At 46.1% G+C, this 20,696-nt stretch overlaps 1 protein-coding gene across 1 annotated transcript; it reads right to left on the bottom strand.

Annotated features, from left to right (window-relative positions):
* Positions 1-3,643: 3,643 nt before the first annotated feature.
* Positions 3,644-9,286, bottom strand: B2M (beta-2-microglobulin). Its single transcript, XM_068964070.1, has 4 exons — positions 9,190-9,286; positions 5,681-5,956; positions 5,128-5,155; positions 3,644-4,133 (listed from the first exon to the last, which is right to left on the bottom strand). Exons 1-3 carry the CDS (start codon positions 9,254-9,256, stop codon positions 5,142-5,144), a joined length of 357 nt encoding a protein of 118 aa, XP_068820171.1. The 5' UTR covers positions 9,257-9,286; the 3' UTR covers positions 3,644-4,133; positions 5,128-5,141.
* Positions 9,287-20,696: the final 11,410 nt, after the last annotated feature.

Raw genomic sequence — 20,696 nt, forward strand, 5'->3', positions numbered from 1 at the left:
ACCCTCAGCGACCCCATGGACTGCAGCCTCCTGGGCTCCTCTGTCCGTGGGAGTCTCCAGGCAAGAACACTGGAGCGGGCTGCCATTTCCTTCTCCATAAGAGAAATTACAAAGGTTTATAATACTTTCTTTATTTTCATTACTTGATGATGTGTGTGTTATGTGTGTTGTCGCTCAGTTGTGTCCGACCCTCAGCGACCCCATGGACTGCAGCCTCCTGGGCTCCTCTGTCCGTGGGAGTCTCCAGGCAAGAACACTGGAGCGGGCTGCCACGCCCACCTCCAGGGCGCCTCCCGACCCAGGGCTCGAGCTTGAGTCTCATGTCTCCCGCCCCCCAGTGCAGGCAGGCTCTTTACCACTAGCGCCACCTGATAGGGGGAAGTTTTAAAACAGTTATAAAATAAATTTCCTGAAAGAAAAAAATTTATATATCAATTAGCAAAACAATTCTTCAAATAATCAGTTTGCTCCAAACTGAGCGACAGCTTCCTTGGGCCCTTTCACCAGCATAGCCTGGAGTGAGACCAGTTCTCTGCTTGGGAGAATGTGGGCAATATTGATAGGTCCTACCCTCCTTCTATCTGGCCAGGCCATGGTAGGTGGTGGTTGGCTCAGCTGCCACATCTCCATGTTGAGAAGAGCAAGGCACAGGCCTCACTGTTGGCCACGGTAAACAGCAGGAGGGGAACACCACTGCTCAGAGTCTGAGCCTGCAGTTTCCCCTTCTAATCCCCAACTCCCATCCCTCCCCCAAATCCCTCCCCACTCCCCCCAGTACATATGGTTTCTGAAAAACACCAGCTGACACTAATGAAAATGACTTGCTTTCTCTTTATTTACCCTCATCCATACCTTGAATGGGCTTCCCTGGTGGCTCAGAGGTTAAAGCATCTGCCCGCAATGCGGGGGACCGGGGTTCGATCCCTGGGTCAGGAAGATCCCCTGGAGAAGGAAATGGCAACCCACTCCAGGATTCTTGCCTGGAGAATCCCATGGATGGAGGAGCCTGGTGGGCTACAGTCCACGGGGTCGCAGAGTCTGACACAACTGAGCAACTTCACTTTCACGTTCATGCCCTGAATAACAATTCAGAGCAGGGCATTACTTACCAGACCGGCTTTGGTTTATGATACAAATATAAAATGCATGTACTTGTATATAAAGGCTTACAATATATATTTTCTAGAAACTGCTTTTCTGCTTCAGCCATAGAACATGCGTATTCTTCCAAGTCAGAATATAAGATCTAATTCTTTATTACTTTTTAATTTGCAACTGCAGTTATATTTAATAAGCTTAATTAAGCTCCAGTATTTATCCTCTTTGATCAATCTCTTCTTCTGAAATGGGAGACTAAAGCATGCTCCAAAGTGTCATTACATTGAAACATCAGCCAGCAAAGCAGCTTTTCACAAAATAGTTGTTGAGTGACATGGAACAAAAAAGTCTTTATGATGTAACTCAATGGGTTTCAACCTTGGCTGTACATAAGAACTATGTAAAAATTTAAGCAAGTACTGTGAAAACTTACATCCACAATAACCTGCACATGCTGTTTATAGCAGCTTCATCCATAATTACCCAAATTTGGAACAAACCAAAATGTTCTTCAGTAGATGAGAGGATAGACTGTGGTGCATCCAGACAATGTAATATTACTCAAAGCTTCAAGATGAGCTATAAAGTCATTTTCAAAAGACATGGAGGAACTTTCAATGCATATAACTACATGGAAAAAGTCAGTATGAAAAAGCTGCATATTGCATGATTCTGGATATAACATTTTAGATAAGGATAAACTATGGAGACAGTGAAAAAAAGATCAGTGATTTCCAGGGGTGGCAGAAATTAATAGGTAGAGCACATAGTTTTGGGCAGTATAATGATTGATACATGTTATGATATTGGGTTGGCCAAAAAGTTCATTTGGGTTATACCTATGCAACAAAACACCAAGAACAACCTTAAATTATGAACCTTGTTGATTGTGATGTGTTACTGTAGGTTCATCAGTTTTAACAAATGTACCACTCTGGTGGGGGATGTTGATGGTGGGGGAGGCTATGCATGTGTGGGTGCGAGGTATATGGGAAATATCTGCACTTTCCCCTCAGTGCTGCTGAGATCCTAAAACTGCTGTAAAAAAATAAGGCTTTAACTAAAAAAAAAAAAAAACAACAATAATACTGGTATGTGGGCTCCATACGTACAGATTGTGATTTAGTTGGTCTGAATTGGTGCTTGGGAAGGTGGTGGGTTTTAATAGGCTTTAATTTCTAGAGCTGGTACTTTTTAAGTTCCATAGGTGATTCTTGAAGGAAAATTACATGGCTCAAAATAGCCAGGAATTAAAACTCCCCTCCAGGTCCTCCCCACCATCCTATGCAAAACAACTGTCTCACCCAAAGAAAAAAATGGACATTAAGGCTGATTACACCCAGCCTCTGGCCGATCTCCAAAATTCCTTGCCCCAGCCATTTAAGAGAAAACTACTCTGAACAACCTTGAGGAAGAACAGGCCCCCTAAGGGACAGTAGCTTTCCACATATATGCCTACATATACATACTTTTTTCTTGGGTTAAGGCAGCAGCTCACTAATCTGACTGCTGCCCCCTCTCGCCTCATTAAAGGTGATGTGTTCCTGTAAAGTGCCGCCCTTGTTCTTTTTCCAAACCCCACCTTCTCTAACTCCCTTACCCTACAACCCTCATGTGCATCCAGGGTGCACATTTCATCTCTGCACCACTGTTTGTCATACCTCTAGACATCTCACCATTTTACCTCCTTAACTCAGGCCCCATTTAACAACTGGAAGAACCACTACCCAGTAAAACTCAGCACAAACAAATGGCTTCTGTAACACTTACCTAAAGTTTGTGGTTTTGCATATTGAAAGTTAGTCAGTCAGTCAGATAGATAAATATTAGAGAAAAGGGAACCCTAGTACATAGTTGATAAGAATGTAAATTAGCGATCGCTATGGAAAACAATATGGGAGTTCCTTAAGAAATAAAAACAGAACTACTGTACAATCTACCTGAAGTTTTTATTCCCTGAACACATTCTCCTCTCACCCAGTTCTTCGGTTGTAACTGTGCTATCTGCTCATCAGGATGTATTTTAACTATTTAAGTGCATGTCTCCACCTCCACTAAGGCAATTTGAGAGCAGTGTTGAGTTTTATTCACCTTGTCAGAACCTAGCACTAACTCAAATTCACGGTCAAGTTTTTAAAAATGCACCAACCTGATCATCAAGTATAAACTATGCCTCATTTATGCCTTATGAGGTTTCTAAGTCTAGTATTTTTCATTGGGATATATCGCTTGCTAAAAACTCCTCCAGATACTTTTGCTCCTTCTGAGAGTCTGCACATTCCTCATTCCTTAGCCCAGGGAACAGAATTCTGGTTAAAAGACAGAAGCCAGATCTCCCAGACCACAGACCCTCTACTTATTTAACTTCTTAGGGAGGCTTTCCCTCATCTGTAAAATCCAAATTGCTGATGCTCCTTCCACTGTGAGCAGCCCTACACATCAGGAATTTATGTTCTTCTCCAAACAACATCTGAAGACCACTTCCCTGTCTGAATGAAGGCAGTAGAAGAGGAGCTAAAAATAAACACCATACACATCAAGTTTTACCACATTTTAATTAGTAAAACAAAATAAAATGAAAACAGGCATAGCCATGTCTCAACAGAAGAAGTAAATATCATTTTATATGACAAAATGCCATCCACCATAACACATTTCCAATAATTCTGACAAATATCTGTCACAACATTTTGCAAAATTCTAAGGAAAATTACAAATTGTGGATTTACTCTAAACATGCATAGCTAGCTGATTACAATTTGTGTGCAAAACACCCTGACCAAGATGTAGATGTTGAACATCAGAGTTCTTCCCTCCACACCTCTAAGATGCTGGCATAGCACCTCCACTGCAGCGTACTGCCAACACAGACCAAACTACAGGGAAAGGCAGGCACAATGAACAATTAAAAGATGTTTGTGGTAACATCAATGTAATTTCTAATTTATGTGCACAAAGCATAAAAGTGTATCAGTATTAAAAAGCAAGAAAACAGAATTTGGAATTAGTCCAACCCAGATGAGGCATCATCAGACCTGGGGGAAAAAAAAAAGAGTTATTACCAAATACATTTATTTAATTAGATTACAGATAGCACCACCAAACTTATCTAACTTGTGCTGTATATAAATCATTCTTGGTAACAGTAGTAGCTGCAGGAGATTTTCCAAATGAATTAAAAGAGCATAACCTACTAGCTTATCCCACTGGTCCACTAACAACATTAAAGAAAAGGATACTGGTATTAGAGTTCACATCCTAACTGCACCTCTTAGTAACTGTGTGACGCTGGGCAGGTCAGTCAAACTCTCTGATGCTCTCGCAAATTAACTTCCCTGTCCTACAGTGCAACAGGAAACGTGAATAGGTTTTCCATGCCAAGATACACTGAGTAATACAATTTCCCAGAAAAGCTGGATTATCTGCCTCTGGCCTCCACCTGAAGGGGCAGAGAAGTCCAATCCCTCCCTGTTCCATGCTGCTAGAGTTAGGTGTTAGAGCTGCAATACATCTGTTACAGTGTCTTTACACTGAGTTACAACAGTCTTGTTTCCACTTCTCTCCTCTATTGGACTGGGAGCTTTGAGACCCAACTACAGTGCCCAGACACTTAGGAATGGTGTCTCTGCAGAACCACGTCACTCTTCTCTTCGGGCTATTTAGCAAAGAGCTGCCACGCAAAGGGAGGGACAGTTCACCCTTGAAGGCCCAGAGGAGCCCAACATGGAAATGGCAGAAGAGCAAACACTTGCAGGTGCTGCCTCTGCCTGTAACCCCACACCTGCAGCTCCTCTGTCCTCCCTTTAGAGGGTTAGTGATGCTGGGAAAGTCACACCCAGGACCACGGCCTTCCTCATCTCCCCCGCTCCCAGGGGCAGGGAATGGGACCCCATGGGAATCTTCTCTGCCTGCTGAATTGTTACCCTGATTAATGTCTTCCAGACCGTGAGGCTTATCATATTAGAGGTGTCTGTAATGGTCCCCAGGATACTGATATTACAATAGGGTTTCTTAAGGTTAGAAACCCACCTTGATGGTGCTGCTTAGAGGTCTCGATCTGTGGAAAAGAACATGGAGAAAGAAAACAGTTAAGTTTGACTTCTGAAATGCTGCTTACTACAAAAGTCTAAAATTGTTATGAACAAAGATGGCAGAAGAGCCTGTGAGGAAAAACCTAGACGTTTCCTACCAGCCGGAGATCCCAAGCCATCCAGAGAGCTGGAGGAGGCCAGGGTTGGAGGGCCCTACCGTAGCAGGACTTGCACTCAAGGCCCGTGCCTTCCGGAGACCCTCTTTGGTCCTGGGTGTGCCCGAGGCTGCCAGGAGAGCCGAGGAGGCCACAGGGAAGAAGCCTTGGGAGTGCCTGCGCACGTGCCGCTGCTCCCTGCTCTCACTGCAGGGAAGCCACTGTCTCAGCGACCACACTGTGCCCAGCTCTCTCAGAGGGTGCCACTACGCAGAGCTTTAGTAACACTCCCTGATAATCCCAGGATGCAGATGTCTTTATATCAAAGCAGCTTTATGCCGTGGCTGTGCTCAAGATACAACTGTCAGTGGTTAACCAAAGAACTTGACAACTTACCCCACTTAACTATCTTGGGTTGTGTTAAAGTAACGTGATTCACTCGGCAGCTGTACTGATCCTTGCTGTTGGGAGTGAACTCAGCGTGGGACAGAAGGTAGAAAGACCAGTCCTTGCTGAAAGACAGGTCTGACTGCTCCGATTTAATCTTCTCCCCGTTCTTCAGCAAATCGATTTCAATCTGGGGTGGATGGAACCCATACACATAGCAGTTCAGGTAATTTGGCTTTCCATCTTCTGGCGGGTGTCTTGAGTATACCTGGACCTCTGGAATACCTGAGGAGTGGCCGGGAAAGACACATGAAATTGCAGAGTATTCCACTTGGGGCTCCTTTGGTCTGAAGCTAGATCAGGCACCAAATGTTTACATTGGATCCTCCATTTCTCCCAATTCCTCTTTCCCTCGGGCCAAATGACCTTCCATTTTTGCAAAAGGCCACCTCCAGGTTGTGGGAAACGCCATGACTTAGTATCTCTCCCACATAATCCCCTACACAGGCCTTTCAGGCTTTTCCTGGCAGATTTCTGGCAACATCTTTTTCTGTCAACGGACACTATGCTGTATCTTTTAAGAACTGTGTGTGGAGGCTCTCAAGAGGCTTCACGGCTCCTCAGCACATAGAATCTGTATCGCTCAAGAGTCTACATGATTTGGCCCCAGCCTACTGATCGGGCTTCATTTCTCACTTCACACACCCTCCAGAGTGGCCACATCAAAAGACTCCCATATTATACCCTGTTTCAGCCCCGCCAGTTATTTTCCTCACATTTGCTTCCTTCTTCCTGGTCTCCTGTCTAGATGCACACCCACCAGACTTCTCAGCAGGTGCCTAGTGCAGAGCCCTGCACAGCGCAGCTGCCTGGCAAACGGCAGGTGTAATCATCAGTACCTCCTCGCTCAGGTTCCTAACAGAGTCCACCCACAGTGTATTTCCACAGAACACAAGCTGTTCACCATGTCTAGAGTTTACGTGACAGACCTCTATCTGAACGTGTACCTGATTCATGAGCCAGATAAGAGAGAAGCAAAAGGGAAACACCGACAGGAGCTGGAAACACCTTAGATGAGCTGGGTGAGAACAACAGGGAAGAGTGAGGACTGCGGCAAATGGGAAAGATCAGACTCTCCATTAGGACCAAGAGGCGTAATGCATGTGACGGTGGGAGCTGCATTTTTAATGAGCACGGTCAAGTGACTTCCACATCTGCCAGGCTGAGAATATCACACATTGCTACAGGACAGGTGGATTCCAAAATGAGACGCACGTTTAGACCCTCCATGAGGATGTGGAAGAAAGTATTATAAGCTCTGTATCTACATTTTCTAAGTGAACTGTTAATGCTACTAAACGTACAGACTGATATAAATATATGTATATAATCCACTTAGATACAAATGCACTCAGGGGACATGATTACAAAGGTCAGTTCATCCTCTATGTCCAGGAGGCGCAGAGGAGGAGGAGTCCAGGCCACTGTGACTGGATATATCTCTGTAGAATCTTCCAATCATCAAAGAAAAGGTCCCTAGTCCCACTAAGAGCTAGACTGGAAATACTATGAAGCCCTGGTATTTTTCCAACGTTCAAAGTGAAGATAAATCAGAAACCTCTATTTACACCTCTATTTACCTCTATTTAAACCTTTATTTACATTTGAGCTTCTATTAAGTGACAGTTAAGTTGCTCAGTCATGTCCGACTCCTTGCGACCCCATGGACTATAGAGTCCATGGAATTCTCCAGGCCAGAATACTGGAGTGGGTAGCCTTTCTCTTCTCCAGGGGATCTTTCCAACCCAGGGATCGAACCCAGGTCTCCCCCATTGCAGGTGGATCTAATAACTAGACCCTAATACATCCAACAGCACAGGTTCATCCCACCTGGAATCCTCCCTTTGAGGGAGCTAGGCAGGTTTCTGCCGGGGGGTGGGTTTGCAAGGGTATCACAATAGTGATTTCCAAAAGAAGGAGGTGTACTCGACAGGTCTGGGTTTGAATCTGGCTTCGGCCACTTACTGCTTCTGCATTTTGGGGAAGAGTTATTTTCGCTTCTGTAGTTTAACTGAAAATTTATGCCCAGACTGAAATAAAACCTACACAGGGTAAGAGCAGAAAATAGATTCCCCCTCCCAAAGTGAATCACACAGGTTTTTTGTATGTCTTCTAGAAATCCCCTGTGTATTTTCCAGGCATGTATTCTCTCGGAAATTTTCTAATGAACATACTTTTTAATATCTGCTTGTTATTTTTTGAAAGAATTCTATGGCCACAACAAAATATCAATAGTGATAACACAGACATCATGTGTTTTTTTGGCAAATACATTTTAAATTCCATTCTCACATGAAAGAGAAATCTGAGCTTCAGTGTATTTAGAAGGTATCTGAACACAGTGTCCCTGACAACCTGGGTAAGTGTGTTGATTATTCAGCCCTAGTTTTACAACCTTTCCGACTGATAAACCTTCACTTACTCAAAACTGAAAGTAGAGACACTTAATATTGGAAAGAACCAGGCAAGGAGCCAAAGGAGGAAGCCCTTTGTGAACAAAGGTCACAGAGGCCCACGGCTGCCCAGCTTGCTCCCTAGAATCTCACCCCAGAAGACTGTGAAAAACGTACCAGTGGCTGCCCAAGGGGCGCACCACCGGGCCAAAGGCTCTACTGTCTGCCACTGATCCCCTGGCGGCATTAACTTGTTTCAGCTTGTCAGCCTCCATTTCCTCATTTGTGACACCCTGATGATAGGCACCGTATTTACATCGCAGACCCCTTTCACAATTAAATGTCACAGCACACGGAGCAGGACAGACAGCTGTCAACGGGGACCTCTATGATTGTTATTAAAAGCGAAGCGTAAGGAGAACAAGAGAATTAACGACCAGCACTGGTTTGTTAAACCTCAAGGCATTCCACGAAAGTCTCCGAAAATTCCTCGTTCTGGTTTGGTCCCTTATTTGGGGAAAAGGACAGAGGGGCAGAGGAACCTGCGCGGCTCCTGCTGGAAGCTCCAGGCCCTCAGGATGCCAGCTGGCCGACATACCCTGGCGGCGACTCCCCCAAAGCCCACGCGTTGTCTCCACCCGTTCGCAGCCCCCAACCCTGCCCTCTGGGGCCCGCCAGCCCGCCCGCAACACGAGATGCCCGGGGGCAGCCAGAGCCCCGCGAAGCAGCGGAAGAGAATCCCTCCCCCACCTCGCCCGCCCTGAACCACATCCGCACCCAGGAACTCCGTCCCGACCCGCGCGGTACCGTCCGGCCGAGCCAGGGGCTCCCTCCCCACATCCCGGGGAAGCTGGCGACCTGAGGTCGCACCCTCTCCCCACTCCCCACTCCCCGCGCACCCCGCCGCTTCCACTGCCCGAGACGAAGGCGGCTGCGCCTCCACCGAGCTGGGATGGAACACTTGGGAGCGGGAGCGGGGTGGACAGTTAGTGCCCAAGGTGCCAAGTGGGTGTGATCGGGACAGGACGGGCTGGCGGAAGAGGGGAGAGAGGAGAGGACACTCACGCTGGATGGCGTCCAGTCCAGACAGCGACAGCAGCCCGAGAAGGACCAAGGCCGCGAAGCCAGCCATCCTTGCGGCAGCTGCGCGGCTGGCGGAGTGAGCGGCCGGGTGCCGCGCTCGCCTTTATACTCCGCATTCAGGCAGCCAATCGGAAGCCTGCCCGCCGGGCCGTCACAAGTCTCCGAGCGAACTAGGCCAGGGCAGGTTAGAAACAGGCTTCCCCGTTTTCAGTTTCATTTTCTGGTAAGTCTCATGATGCTTAGGAAGGCAGGGTTGGGCTCGGTGCGTTCGCTGCCTGTACATCAGCGCCCTCTTATCTGGGGTGCGCGCCCAAGCTTGGGGCGCGACCCGCTCACCCTAGAACTTCAGTGTGGACGGACCCTCGCTTTTCGGAACAGCACCGGAAAGGCTAAGGGACTCGCGTACCTTGCATGCCACAGCCGGTGAGGAGCCTGGCACCTGGTTTTCAGTCGGGAAAACTGAAGCATAGAACTGTTCAGGCTAAGGACAGAGGCCGAACGGTACTGGGCAGAATCAGAACTCGGTTCGCAATTCCAGCCCAGAAATACATTGCACGTCCTCTGGATTCCCTGGGCAAGAAAAGTTTCCAGGAACCTCGAGGCGTCATGGTGCCAGCTCGGAGAACCATCTGGCAGGGAGGAGGACCTTCCTGCTTCCTGAATATTTTCCAAAATGGAAAGGCATTTCGGAACGTCTGTGCCAAGAAAGTCTGGTCCGTATCCTGCCGTTGTAATTTAAGTAATTGATGGTTTGTGGAGAAATGACCACTGATAGTAAAAACTCTTATAAAAGCAGTAACTGCCTAGAGCATTAGAGTATCTACCGCCTCGAGGAACTTTACTCCCTGCGACTTAGCACACTAGAATGGTGGTTGGCAGGGACTAGGTACTTGATGAACCGAATGAGTGAGTGTACAGATGAGTGGCTGCTTAAACTCTTGAAGGAAGGAACGGCTGAACATGTGAGGGAATACGTGAATAAACCCTAGGATGTAGAAATTACCTCGTTATATTTTTAGGGATAGGAAAACAAAGGCTGAGGTTACAGACTGGCCTGATAATGACGTCATTTGTGCTTCAGACACTCGGAAGATAGAGGACTGGACAATTTTAGTATGAATTTGGGTTGCTTCTTCTGTGGACTCAAAGAAGTTAGACCTATAGATTCTAAGAGGGTGTCAGTGTTACAAAGACTCGTTAAGAAAACTCCTTCACCATAGATAACATAAAAAGGAGCTGACGTTACCTGGTGTGAGTCCAAGGATCATTTCTGGAGTGGAATACCCGGAAGAGGAAGTGAACCTGGGGGCCGAGAGTGGCAGAGGTCTTGGAAAGCACCCTGGTGTGCAGTTGAAGGGAGTTTGGTGGTGCTTCCCCAGAGAGCCCAAGAAATGTCATCTGGATTCCTTTCCCCTACTTTTAGACCTTTCAGTAATCCCTGCTGTGGAGCTTGAGTCGACACTAAAGACAGCAGGTTACTCTCCACAGACCTAATGAAGGGGATGTGCACAGAGAGAGCCCCAGGGAGCACATAGTGGGTGTTCTGTGATGACTAAGAGTCTACTACGATTATTGATGCTCTTTACCTACTTTTTCTACCAGCTCTCTCTATGGCTCTCTTGAAATAAGAGAATAATTGTCAGATATAATGTCATGAGGAAAGACAGTCCTTCCCCTCCCGTTTGTTTGTTTGTTGTTAACTCATTTAAGGCTCTTAAGGCCTGTAAAGTTATGACCAATCTAGACAGCGTATTAAAAAGCAGACATTACTTTGCCAACAAAGGTCCATCTAGCCAAAGCTATGGTTTTTCCAATAGTCATGTATGCATGTGAAAGTTGGACTAGAAAGAAAGCTGAGCGCCAAAGAATTGATGCTTTTGAGCTGTGGTGTTGGAGAAGACTCTTAAGAGTCCCTTGGACAGCAAGGAGATCCAACGAGTCCATCCTAAAGGAAATCAGTGCTGAATATTCATTGGAAGAACTGATGCTGAAGCTGAAACTCCAATACTTTGGCCACCTGATGCAAAGAACTAACTCATTTGAAAAGACCCTGATGCTGGGAAAGATTGAAGGTGGGAGGAGCAGGGGACGACAGAGGGTGAGATGGTTGGATGGCATCACCGACTCAATGGGCATGTGTTTGAGTAAACTCTGGGAGTTGGTGATGGACAGGGAAGCCTGGCAAACTGCAGTCCATGGGGTGGCAAAGAGTCGGACAGGACTGAGCAACTGAACTGAACTGAAGGCCTGTAATGTTGGTGTTGAATTATTTTCTACTGCCCTGGGGATATAGGAAGAAGGAGAGCTAGTGGAAACTTCTATAGTCCTTGTTTACCACATCACAGACAAATACTGTACTACTTAAAATTCTTACAAGATAGAATCTGATCTATTCCCTAAGAAAGTCTGTTTTAAAAACGCTTTTTTAAAAAGCAATGAAGACAGAGAAAAGTGCATTTTTAAATTTCTTCCTTTATATTCTCTTACGAGAGCAAACTTCTGGAAATCTACACACATGGCCTTTTGATAGTGTTATCTCCCATGAGTAGGATGAATGATGGAAATGGTGTTTTTGGCCCTAATGACTTTCCTAAAAAACTTTTTCCAGTGTTTATTCACAGTTGTAAATATTTCCAGAATGTGGAATAAATGGAACTTCATACTCCTCTGTTGGTAATGTAAAATGGTGCATCTACTTTGAAAAATAGATTAAGTTTTTTAAACTTAATCATACACTGGCCATATGACCCAACCACTCCACTCTAGGTGTTTACCCAAGAGAAAATGAAAGTGTATGTTGATACAAGGACTTGTGCAAAACTGTTAAAAGCACCTACATTACTAACAATCAGAAATTGGAAAAAAGCCAAAGTTCCATCAACAGGCAAATGGATAAACAAATTATGGCAGCTATCGGAGAAGGCAATGGCAACCCACTCCAGTACTCTTGCCTGGAAAATCCCATGAACGGAGGAGCCTGGTGGGCTGCAGTCCATGGGGTCGCTAAGAGTCGGGCACGACTGAGCGACTTCACTTTCACTTTTCACTTTCATACATTGGAGAAGGAAATGGCAACCCACTCCAGTGTTCTTGCCTGGAGAATCCCAGGGACGGTGGAGCTGCCGTCTATGGGGTCACACAGAGTCGGACACGACTGAAGCGACTTAGCAGCAGCAGCAGCAGCATCCATACAATGAAACACTATCAGCAATAAACAACACATGAGTTACTGGCACACACCATACCACGGATGAAGTAATTAGGCTGCAAGAAAAAAGAGACAATAGATGAGGCTTCCCAGGTTTCATTAGTGGTAAGAACACCCCTGCCCGTGCAGGAGACATAAGAGACGTGGGTTTGATCACTGGGTTGGGAAGATTCCACTGGAGGAGGGCATGGCAACCCACTCCAGTATTCTTGCCTGGAGAACCCCATGGACAGAGGAGCCTGGGGGGCTATGATCCTTAGGGCTGAAATAATTAGGCTGAAAGAGGAAAAGTGAGATAGTGAAAGAGTAAATGTGCATGATTCTTTGCATTTAGATTCTAGGAAAGGCAGACTCGTCTGTGTAACAGAAGCAGATGGTTGGTGTCCAGGGTCGGAAGGTGCTTTGGGAGCTTAAGGACACTTTGGGTGGGTGATGGATATGTCATTATCTTGAGTATGATGATGGTTTCTCAGGTGTACACATACTGTTCAGTTCGGTTCAGTCACTCAGTCGTGTCTGACTCTTTGCAACCCCATGAATCACAGCACACCAGGCCTCCCTGTCCATCGCCAACTCCCGGAGTTTACTCAAATTCATGTCAATCGACTCGGTGATGCCATCCAGCCATTTCATCCTCTATCGTCCCCTTCTCCTCCTGTCCCCAATCCCTCCCAGCATTGAGTCTTTTGCAATGAGTCAACTCTTCGCATGAGGTAGCCAAAGTATTGGAGTTTCAGCTTTGGCATCAGTCCTTCCAATGAACACCCAGGACTGATCTCCTTTAGAATGGACAGGTTGGATCTCCTTGCAGCACATATTGTAGAACTTATTAAAGCATATACTCTAAGTCCAATTTATCATGTATCAATCATACCTCAATAATCTTTAAAATATAATCTGGACTTGCCTGGAGGACCAGCATTTTAAGAATCCTCCTGCCAACACAGGGGACACAGGTTCAATCCCTGGCCCAGGAAGATTGTGCAAGCTTCGGGTCACAACTACTGAAGTGGGCATGCTCTAGAGACCATGCTCCACAACAAGAGAAGCCACCGCAATGAGAAGCCCACTCCTCAGAACTGTAGAGTAATCCTGCTCACAGCAAGTAGAGAGAGCCTGCATGCAGCAGCTAAGACCCAGCAGAGCCGAAAATAGTTAATGAAGAATTATAACCTAAAAGCATAGGTGCCAGTATCTTTGTTAAGCCAAAGAAGAATGAAGTCCCTGAACAGAAGAAACAAAGGGTATTGACGTGGGGAGAAAATAGGGACAGGTTGAAGCTCAGGTGAGTCGGGTTGCACCTTAAGAGCTCTCAGTCAGCACTTCTCTGAAGCGGGCTCATCAAGCAGCCGGAACACCCAGGCCCCCTGGAAGGAGAGGAACAAGCGCAGGCAGGACTCTTGCGGGTGTCGTGTCGCTCACCAGAGTGCGGTTCACGCATCACAACATCAGCTCCGTTTCTAGGAGCTCGTAGGAATGCAGACCCTCGGGGCCATCCTAGACCTAGTAAGTCAGAGGTGATTCATCAACACGTTAAAGTTTGGGAGGCTGCTGATCCAACAACATGACAGTCCAGAAGGTAGGTCTTTCTTCCTGTTACAGAGGAAGAGACAGTTTCAGAGAATTAAGACGCTTGTCCATGTTCACTCTGAGCTATGATTCAAGTGCTGACTGACTGACTGACTGACTGAAGTCACTCAGTCGTGTCCGACTCTGCGACCCCATGGACTGTAGCCTACCAGGCTCCTCTGTCTTCGGGATTCTCCAGGCAATAGTACTGGAGTGGATTGCCATTTCCTTCTCCAGGGGATCTTCCCCACTCAGGGCTCAAACCCAGGTCTCCCGCATTGTAGACAGGCGCTTTACCATCTGAGCCACCAGTGCTAGCCCATGTGATTTGAAAGGCTTCATAATATCCACTTGAATACCACTTCTGAGAAAGGGTTCACAGGAAATGTTTCACTGGGTGGCTTGGATCGGGGCAAGAATTCAAAGCCTACGAGTGATGCAGGGAAGCAGGCACTATTAACACCATGTGCAGTGGTTTGGGGTCTTTTTTTAAATTCACATTTATTTTTTTCTGCCATAGAGAAAAAGTATTATATGCATATGATAGAAAATCGGAACAATCTAAAAACTATAAAGAAAAAACCACAGTGATTCTGCACATCAGAGTATCGTTAATCGGCTTAATGAGCTTGAAGATGGCTGCCTGCTCAAAAGAATATCTATACGTGTATAACTGAATCACTTTGCTGTACAGCAAAGGTTGGCACAACATTGTAAATAAACTCTACTTCAATATAAAAAAATAAAAGTCCATCCTGGTTAGATCTGTTTGGGGGCTGGAAATCCTCAGTCTTTTGTGTTAAATTCTCTTAGGTAGTTAGAATAGGAGACAGGAGTCCAAAATGGCGCTGGCTAAAAGACAAGGAAGGGGAAAGCCCTTGAAAATAGAACACAGGACGGTCACAGGAAGGTCAGGAGCCAGGCAGAACAAACGGCACCCCTGGCCGGCCCGAGTTACAGAGGGCGGGCCCGGGGCAGGGAAGGACGGATAAAAAGAGGAGCCAGAGCGGCTCTCTCTCCCTCCCGCACGCTGGCACCTTCCCGCACTCTCTTCCCTTCACGTCTCTGGGTCGGCATGCCCTCACGCCTCGAGGATGGATTCCCTTCCTATTTTCTAAATAAAATAGAGCTGTAACACTGATTTGCCTAAGAGCTATAACACGGTCTGTCCAAGACCCGACAGCTGTGACACGCGGAGGGCTTTAATGTCCATCACTCCAAATCTTTGTTGTGACAAGACAGAACCGAGGAGGATACACTCACCTGATAATTCCATTGAATGAGTGAGTGTTGCGTGAGTGTTGCGTGAGTGTTGCTGTGTCCGACCCCATGGACTGTAGCTCACCAGGGTCCTCTGTTCACGGAATTCTCCAGGCAAGAATACTGGAGTGTGTTGCTATGCCCTCCTGCAGGGGATCTTCCCAACCCAGGGATCGACCTGGGTCTCCCACATTGCAGGCAGAATCTTTACTTGTCTGAGCCATTAAATACAGGCTATGTCAGTTGAGTGCAGGCTTGTGGCAAATGTAAATACTGTAAGGATAAAGCAGAAGACTCTAGCCTGCCAGCCAGGAGATACCAACCTAGAGTTCCAGTCAGCACAGTAATTAACTTATTAGCAGCCACCTAAGGTGTTCATTCTGACTGAATTCTCAGGTTTGTGCTGTTATATAACAGGCAACAGATCCAAAGAAAATGGGACACAGAGGGGAGTGTTGTTTCCTGAGAGTTAGAAGCCATGCCAAGGACTGGAAAAACCTGGCAAGATCCCGGGAAGCCTAGGACTGTTATCACTAATTGAGGGAGAGTTACCTGGGCGGACTACAGTTGAGACAGAGGAAGGATCTGGTTGCTGAGGAATCTCTGCCCACAGGCTTGTGTGTAACCACCACACTCTTCCAAATGCCAATGTGATCTCATTGGAAAATCATACCGACTGGGTATAAAATAAATTAAGCAGTACAGAACTAAACTGTAGTAACCACAGTGTTGCAAGTACTGAATACTTCTTATTTTTAATTACAATTCCAATACACGATGGATGTCTGCTGCCAAAATGCAATCGCTCAGAGGTCTTCTGAATGAAAGTGAGAGTTGCCCTCCTGTGTCTGCTCCTCTCTCGCGCCTCCCCACAGGAGACAGTTTAGCTTCGTGCCTTCCCTTCATTTGCATGCATGCTGAGTTGTGTGTGACTCTTTGCAACCCTATGGACTGTGGCCCACCAGGCGTCTCTGTCCATGGGATTCTCCAGGCAAGAATACTGGCGTGGGTTGCCATTTCCTCCTCCAGGGGATCTTCCTGACCTAGGGATCTAACCCGTGTGTCTTACACCTCCTGCATTGCCAGGCAGGTTAGGGTTAGGGTTAGGGTTAGGGTTAGGGTTAGTCAACTAGGAAGCCCACCCCTTCCTAGATATATTGAAATATTGTATATAGTTTAGGAGGTGAGGAATTTTTAAGTTATAACTACAGAGTTTGCTCTTATTAGGTGTTCAGAACTCAGTGTCTACTAAAAGCATAAATGGAGTTAGAGTTAGCCTCAGTCCTCAACTTGGATGTAGAGTAAGGTTAGGTAAATGCTGAAGCCAAGACGCCCTGTCACCGTGGGGGCACGGGACAACCCCAGGAGCCAAGGCTTAGGCACCATCCCTGCGGACCACTGCACCAGTGACTAAGCTACTGGCACAGCCTCCTTTCTTGGGTGTTTTCCCTTCATAGGCCCTTGGGTCTGCATCTCAAAACCTACCCCAAACTGCAGAATCTCAACTTGGATTTTTTGATCCTGCCTGGGATTCCATGCAGCACTCTCAAAAATTAAGAATCTCCTGCAAATGTCCTTTTTCCCTTTCGGCAAATTCCTCTAAGCCCCACCTTTCCACTTCCAAGCTTGCTTGACTGACACCTGCCTCTGACAAATCAGAGTGTGTGGTCCTTTCTGGCCACCCCCTCCTATGCTGAACCTGCATCAGATTCTTTCCTCTCTACTTTCTGGTTTCTTGGACTTTTCTAAACCCTTCTCCTCAAACAGGACTGTGAAGAACCCAGGAAGAATTGTTTAGTAACCAATCAGAAATTTAAAACAAACAGGGAAAAAAATGCCAGAGATGTATACACAAGAGCCATCAAACACACAGTAGGGCCAGTGCAGGTGCGAGGGAGGGGCCGGTGGATAGGAGTTTGATGAGGCTGCAATCATTCCCCTTATTTCATTACTTATTTTCGTTGTTATCTATTATGGTTTAACTGTAGATCAATTTGCCACAAATGGTTTGCTAAAAGATAACTTTTCATTTATCAAATTAGCCAAAAATCTGTCTAATGACCAATGACTACAAAACTGAGGTGGGACTTCCCCCTCTGCCCTTCGTGGGGGGGTGGGTCAGAGAGAATTCATTCAGCATTTATTGGGAACAATGGAGATTCTGCAAAATTAGGACATTCTATAAATATTTACTGAACTTGCTGACTTCTAGTTCATAATATATCAGATATTTTCCAGATCTTTCTATAGAGAACTGCCTACTTGTCATGAACAATAATAGACATTTCTGTGGTTGGGAGAATAATGCCTCCCCCATACCCCAAAAAAGATGTTTATAGCCTAATTCCTGGAACCTCTCAATACGTTACCTTACATAGCATAAGGGGCTTTGCAGGTGTGATCAAGGTTAGGGACCTTGAGATGAGGAGACTATCAGAGATGGTTTGGATAGGCTCAGTGTAACCACAGAGGTCGTCAAGGCAGAGAAATGTATTCCCCTGACGGTGGTCAGAGGGAGTTGCGACTACAGAGGCATGCTCAGAGAGCTGCAGCATGCTGGCTTTGCAGGTGAAAAAGGGGCCATGTGTCAAGGAATGTGAGCAACCTCTAGAAGCGGTGAAAGGTAAGCACATGGAATGTTCTGTACTCTCCAGCAAGAAAAGCAGCCCTGCTGAATTTTAAGCCCAGGAGATTTGTGTTGGACTTCTGACTTAAAGAACTGTAGGATGACAGATTGTATTGTTTTAAGCCATCAGGTTTATGGTAGTTTATAACAGCAGCAAGGAAAAAAACACAAACAAAGAAACATTCATGTGGCTCCAGAATCATACAGTTTCGGGCATTTGTTGCCAAGAGCCTGTCTCAGTGTAAACATTTGCCTTTTCTGTGTTGTCTTTACGTGTTAGTTACCTAGATCTAGCCACACGGCGCATCTGGGGTCCTCTCCTTGTGAGGGAGGGCTTTCAGCAGCCCAGCAGCTGAGGGGAGGAGCTTTGCTGGGCCCCAGCTTGGTCAGGAGCCTTGGTCCTCTCCTCCTGCCATGGCCCCAGCTGAGCTGAGGCAGCCCCGGGGATGTGGGCCCAGCTGGCACTGCCATTTCTGTTCAGCTCCTCCAGCGTGCACCCACTGAGGCAAACCACTCCTGCTCTCCCAGTGGTTGCCGTGCTGAACAGGGACTGAGAGTAAGAGCAGCAGCCCTTTAGTCTCCGGGACGACGGTGCCCGAAGCTGTGGCTTCTCTCTTCTTGGCTCGGCCCCAGCCTGTCCATCAGGCCTCGGTGTTCACAGCAGCCAGTCAGGTGCTACCCGCCTCTACTGTCACCTTGCTAGGTGCTGGGTGCTGGGCTGGTCTGGGGAAAATTTCTTTCCTCAAAGAGTTCAGGCATTCTGGTTCATATACCTTTGATAGATTGTGAATTCCAGAAAAGCAACCTATTTCACATAGAGGGTTCAAAGAGCCTGTGAAGTACTTCGGTGCCAAGAAAAAGAATGTGGGCTTAACCTTTGGACCATGATGCCAGTGCCAGCAGAGCTGGGACTTTGTTTTTGTTTTTTCCTTGTGGTTTCTTTACAGCATTTTCTGTTTGGTATTTTAAGTAACTTTTCCACTTACCTTATTTTTTCAAATTATAAAGTTCATATCACTTATGAAAAGTTCACACAACATAGGTAAAAATAAAGATAAAAATGTAAATCACCTGTTAAAACTACCATCAAAAAATATCCACTTCTAATTAACTGATGTTTGTTCCCAAACTCTGTGTATTCATATACAGGTTCAGTTCAGTTCAGTCGCTCAGTCATGTCCGAATCTTCGTGACCCCATGAATCGCAGCACGCCTGGCCTCCCTGTCTATCACCAGTTCCCAGAGTCAACCCAAACCTATGTCGATCGAGTCAATGATGCCATACAGCCATCTCATCCTCTGTCGTCCCCTTCTCCTCCTGCCCCCAATCTTTCCCAGCATTAAGGTCTTTTCCAATGAGTCAACTCTTTGCATGAGGTGGCCAAAGTATTGGAGTTTCAGCTTCAACATCAGTCCTTCCAATGAACACCCAGGACTGATCTCCTTTAGAATGGACTGGTTGGATCTCCTTGCAGTTCAAGGGACTCTCAAGAGTCTTCTCCAACACCACAGTTCAAAAGCATCAGTTCTTCGGCACTCAGCTTTCTTCAGTCCAACTCTCACATCCATACATGACCACTGGAAAAACCAAAGCCTTGACTAGATGGACCTTTGTTGGCAAAGTAATGTCTCTGCTTTTCAATATGCTATCTAGGTTGGTCATAACTTTCCTTCCAAGGAGCAAGCATCTTTTAATTTCATGGCTGCAATCACCATCTGCAGTGATTTTGGAACCCAGAAAAATAAAGTCTGACACTGTTTCCACTGTTTCCCCATCTATTTGCCATGAAGTGATGGGGCCAGATGCCATGATCTTCCTTCTCTGAATGTTGAGCTTTAAGCCAACTTTTTCACTCTCCTCCTTCACTTTCATCAAGAGGCTTTTTAGTTCCTTTTCACTTTCTGCCATAAGGGTGGTGTCATCTGCATATCTGAGGTTATTGAGATTTCTCCCGGCAATCTTGATTCCAGCTTTTGCCTCTTCCAGCCCAGCGTTTCTCATGAAGTACTCTTCATATAAGTTAAATAAGCAGAGGGACAATATACAGCCGTGACGTACTCCTTTTCCTATTTGGAACCAGTCTGTTGTTCCATGTCCAGTTCTAACTGTTGCTTCCTGGTCTGCATATACAGGTTACAAAGGTGTAATTATTCTGCTCGTATTTCTTTGCAGTAGCTGTTTTATTTAATGATGTATCAGCTTCTCTGATGACTCAGTGGATGAAGAATCTGCCTGCAGTACGGGAGACACAGAAAGATGAGGGTTTGATCCTTGGGCCGGGAAGATCCCCTGGAGGAGGAAATGGCAACCCAGTCCAGTATTCTTGCTGGAAAAATCCCATGGACAGAGGAGCCTGGCAGGCTATAGTCCATGGGATTACAAAGAGTTGAACGTGACTGAGGTCACACACACACACATGCACACACACACACATGCACACACACACACACACACACATGCACAGCATGTCTGTAAGCTCTGTGTAGTTTTTTCATATTTTCATAGCATTTTATTACATGCATATTCCATATTTTTATCAAATCCTGTATTGGAACATTGCCAATTTTTCCCTATTTTAACTCATCCTGCACACTATGAAATTGCCTTTTGGAGTCCAGGCTACACCACATTACTAAATTAGAAAGGGTGTTCACCTCCCCACAGACTCCGACAAGCTGATTATTATCACTGAAACATTTCATCTCCTTGTTTTATTTTTAAAAAGCAGTTATGTTGAAGAGTTTTCACGTGTTTAGTTGTTATTTGCGTTTCTTGTTCTGTAAATTTCCTGTTCATAGTCTCCAGTCACTGGGGACAGATACTGC

The sequence above is a fragment of the Capricornis sumatraensis genome, chromosome 2 (genome assembly GCF_032405125.1).
Source record: "Capricornis sumatraensis isolate serow.1 chromosome 2, serow.2, whole genome shotgun sequence".
NCBI classification, from domain to species: Eukaryota; Metazoa; Chordata; class Mammalia; order Artiodactyla; family Bovidae; genus Capricornis; species Capricornis sumatraensis.

Bases quoted from the DNA above. Each gene is read 5' to 3' on its own strand.
- B2M (XM_068964070.1), bottom strand. From the start codon at position 9,256: ATGGCTGGCTTCGCGGCCTTGGTCCTTCTCGGGCTGCTGTCGCTGTCT. The intron at 5,957-9,189 runs GTGAGTGTCCTC...GCCACTCCTCAG, and splicing joins TGGACTGGACGCCATCCAGC to GTATTCCAGAGGTCCAGGTA.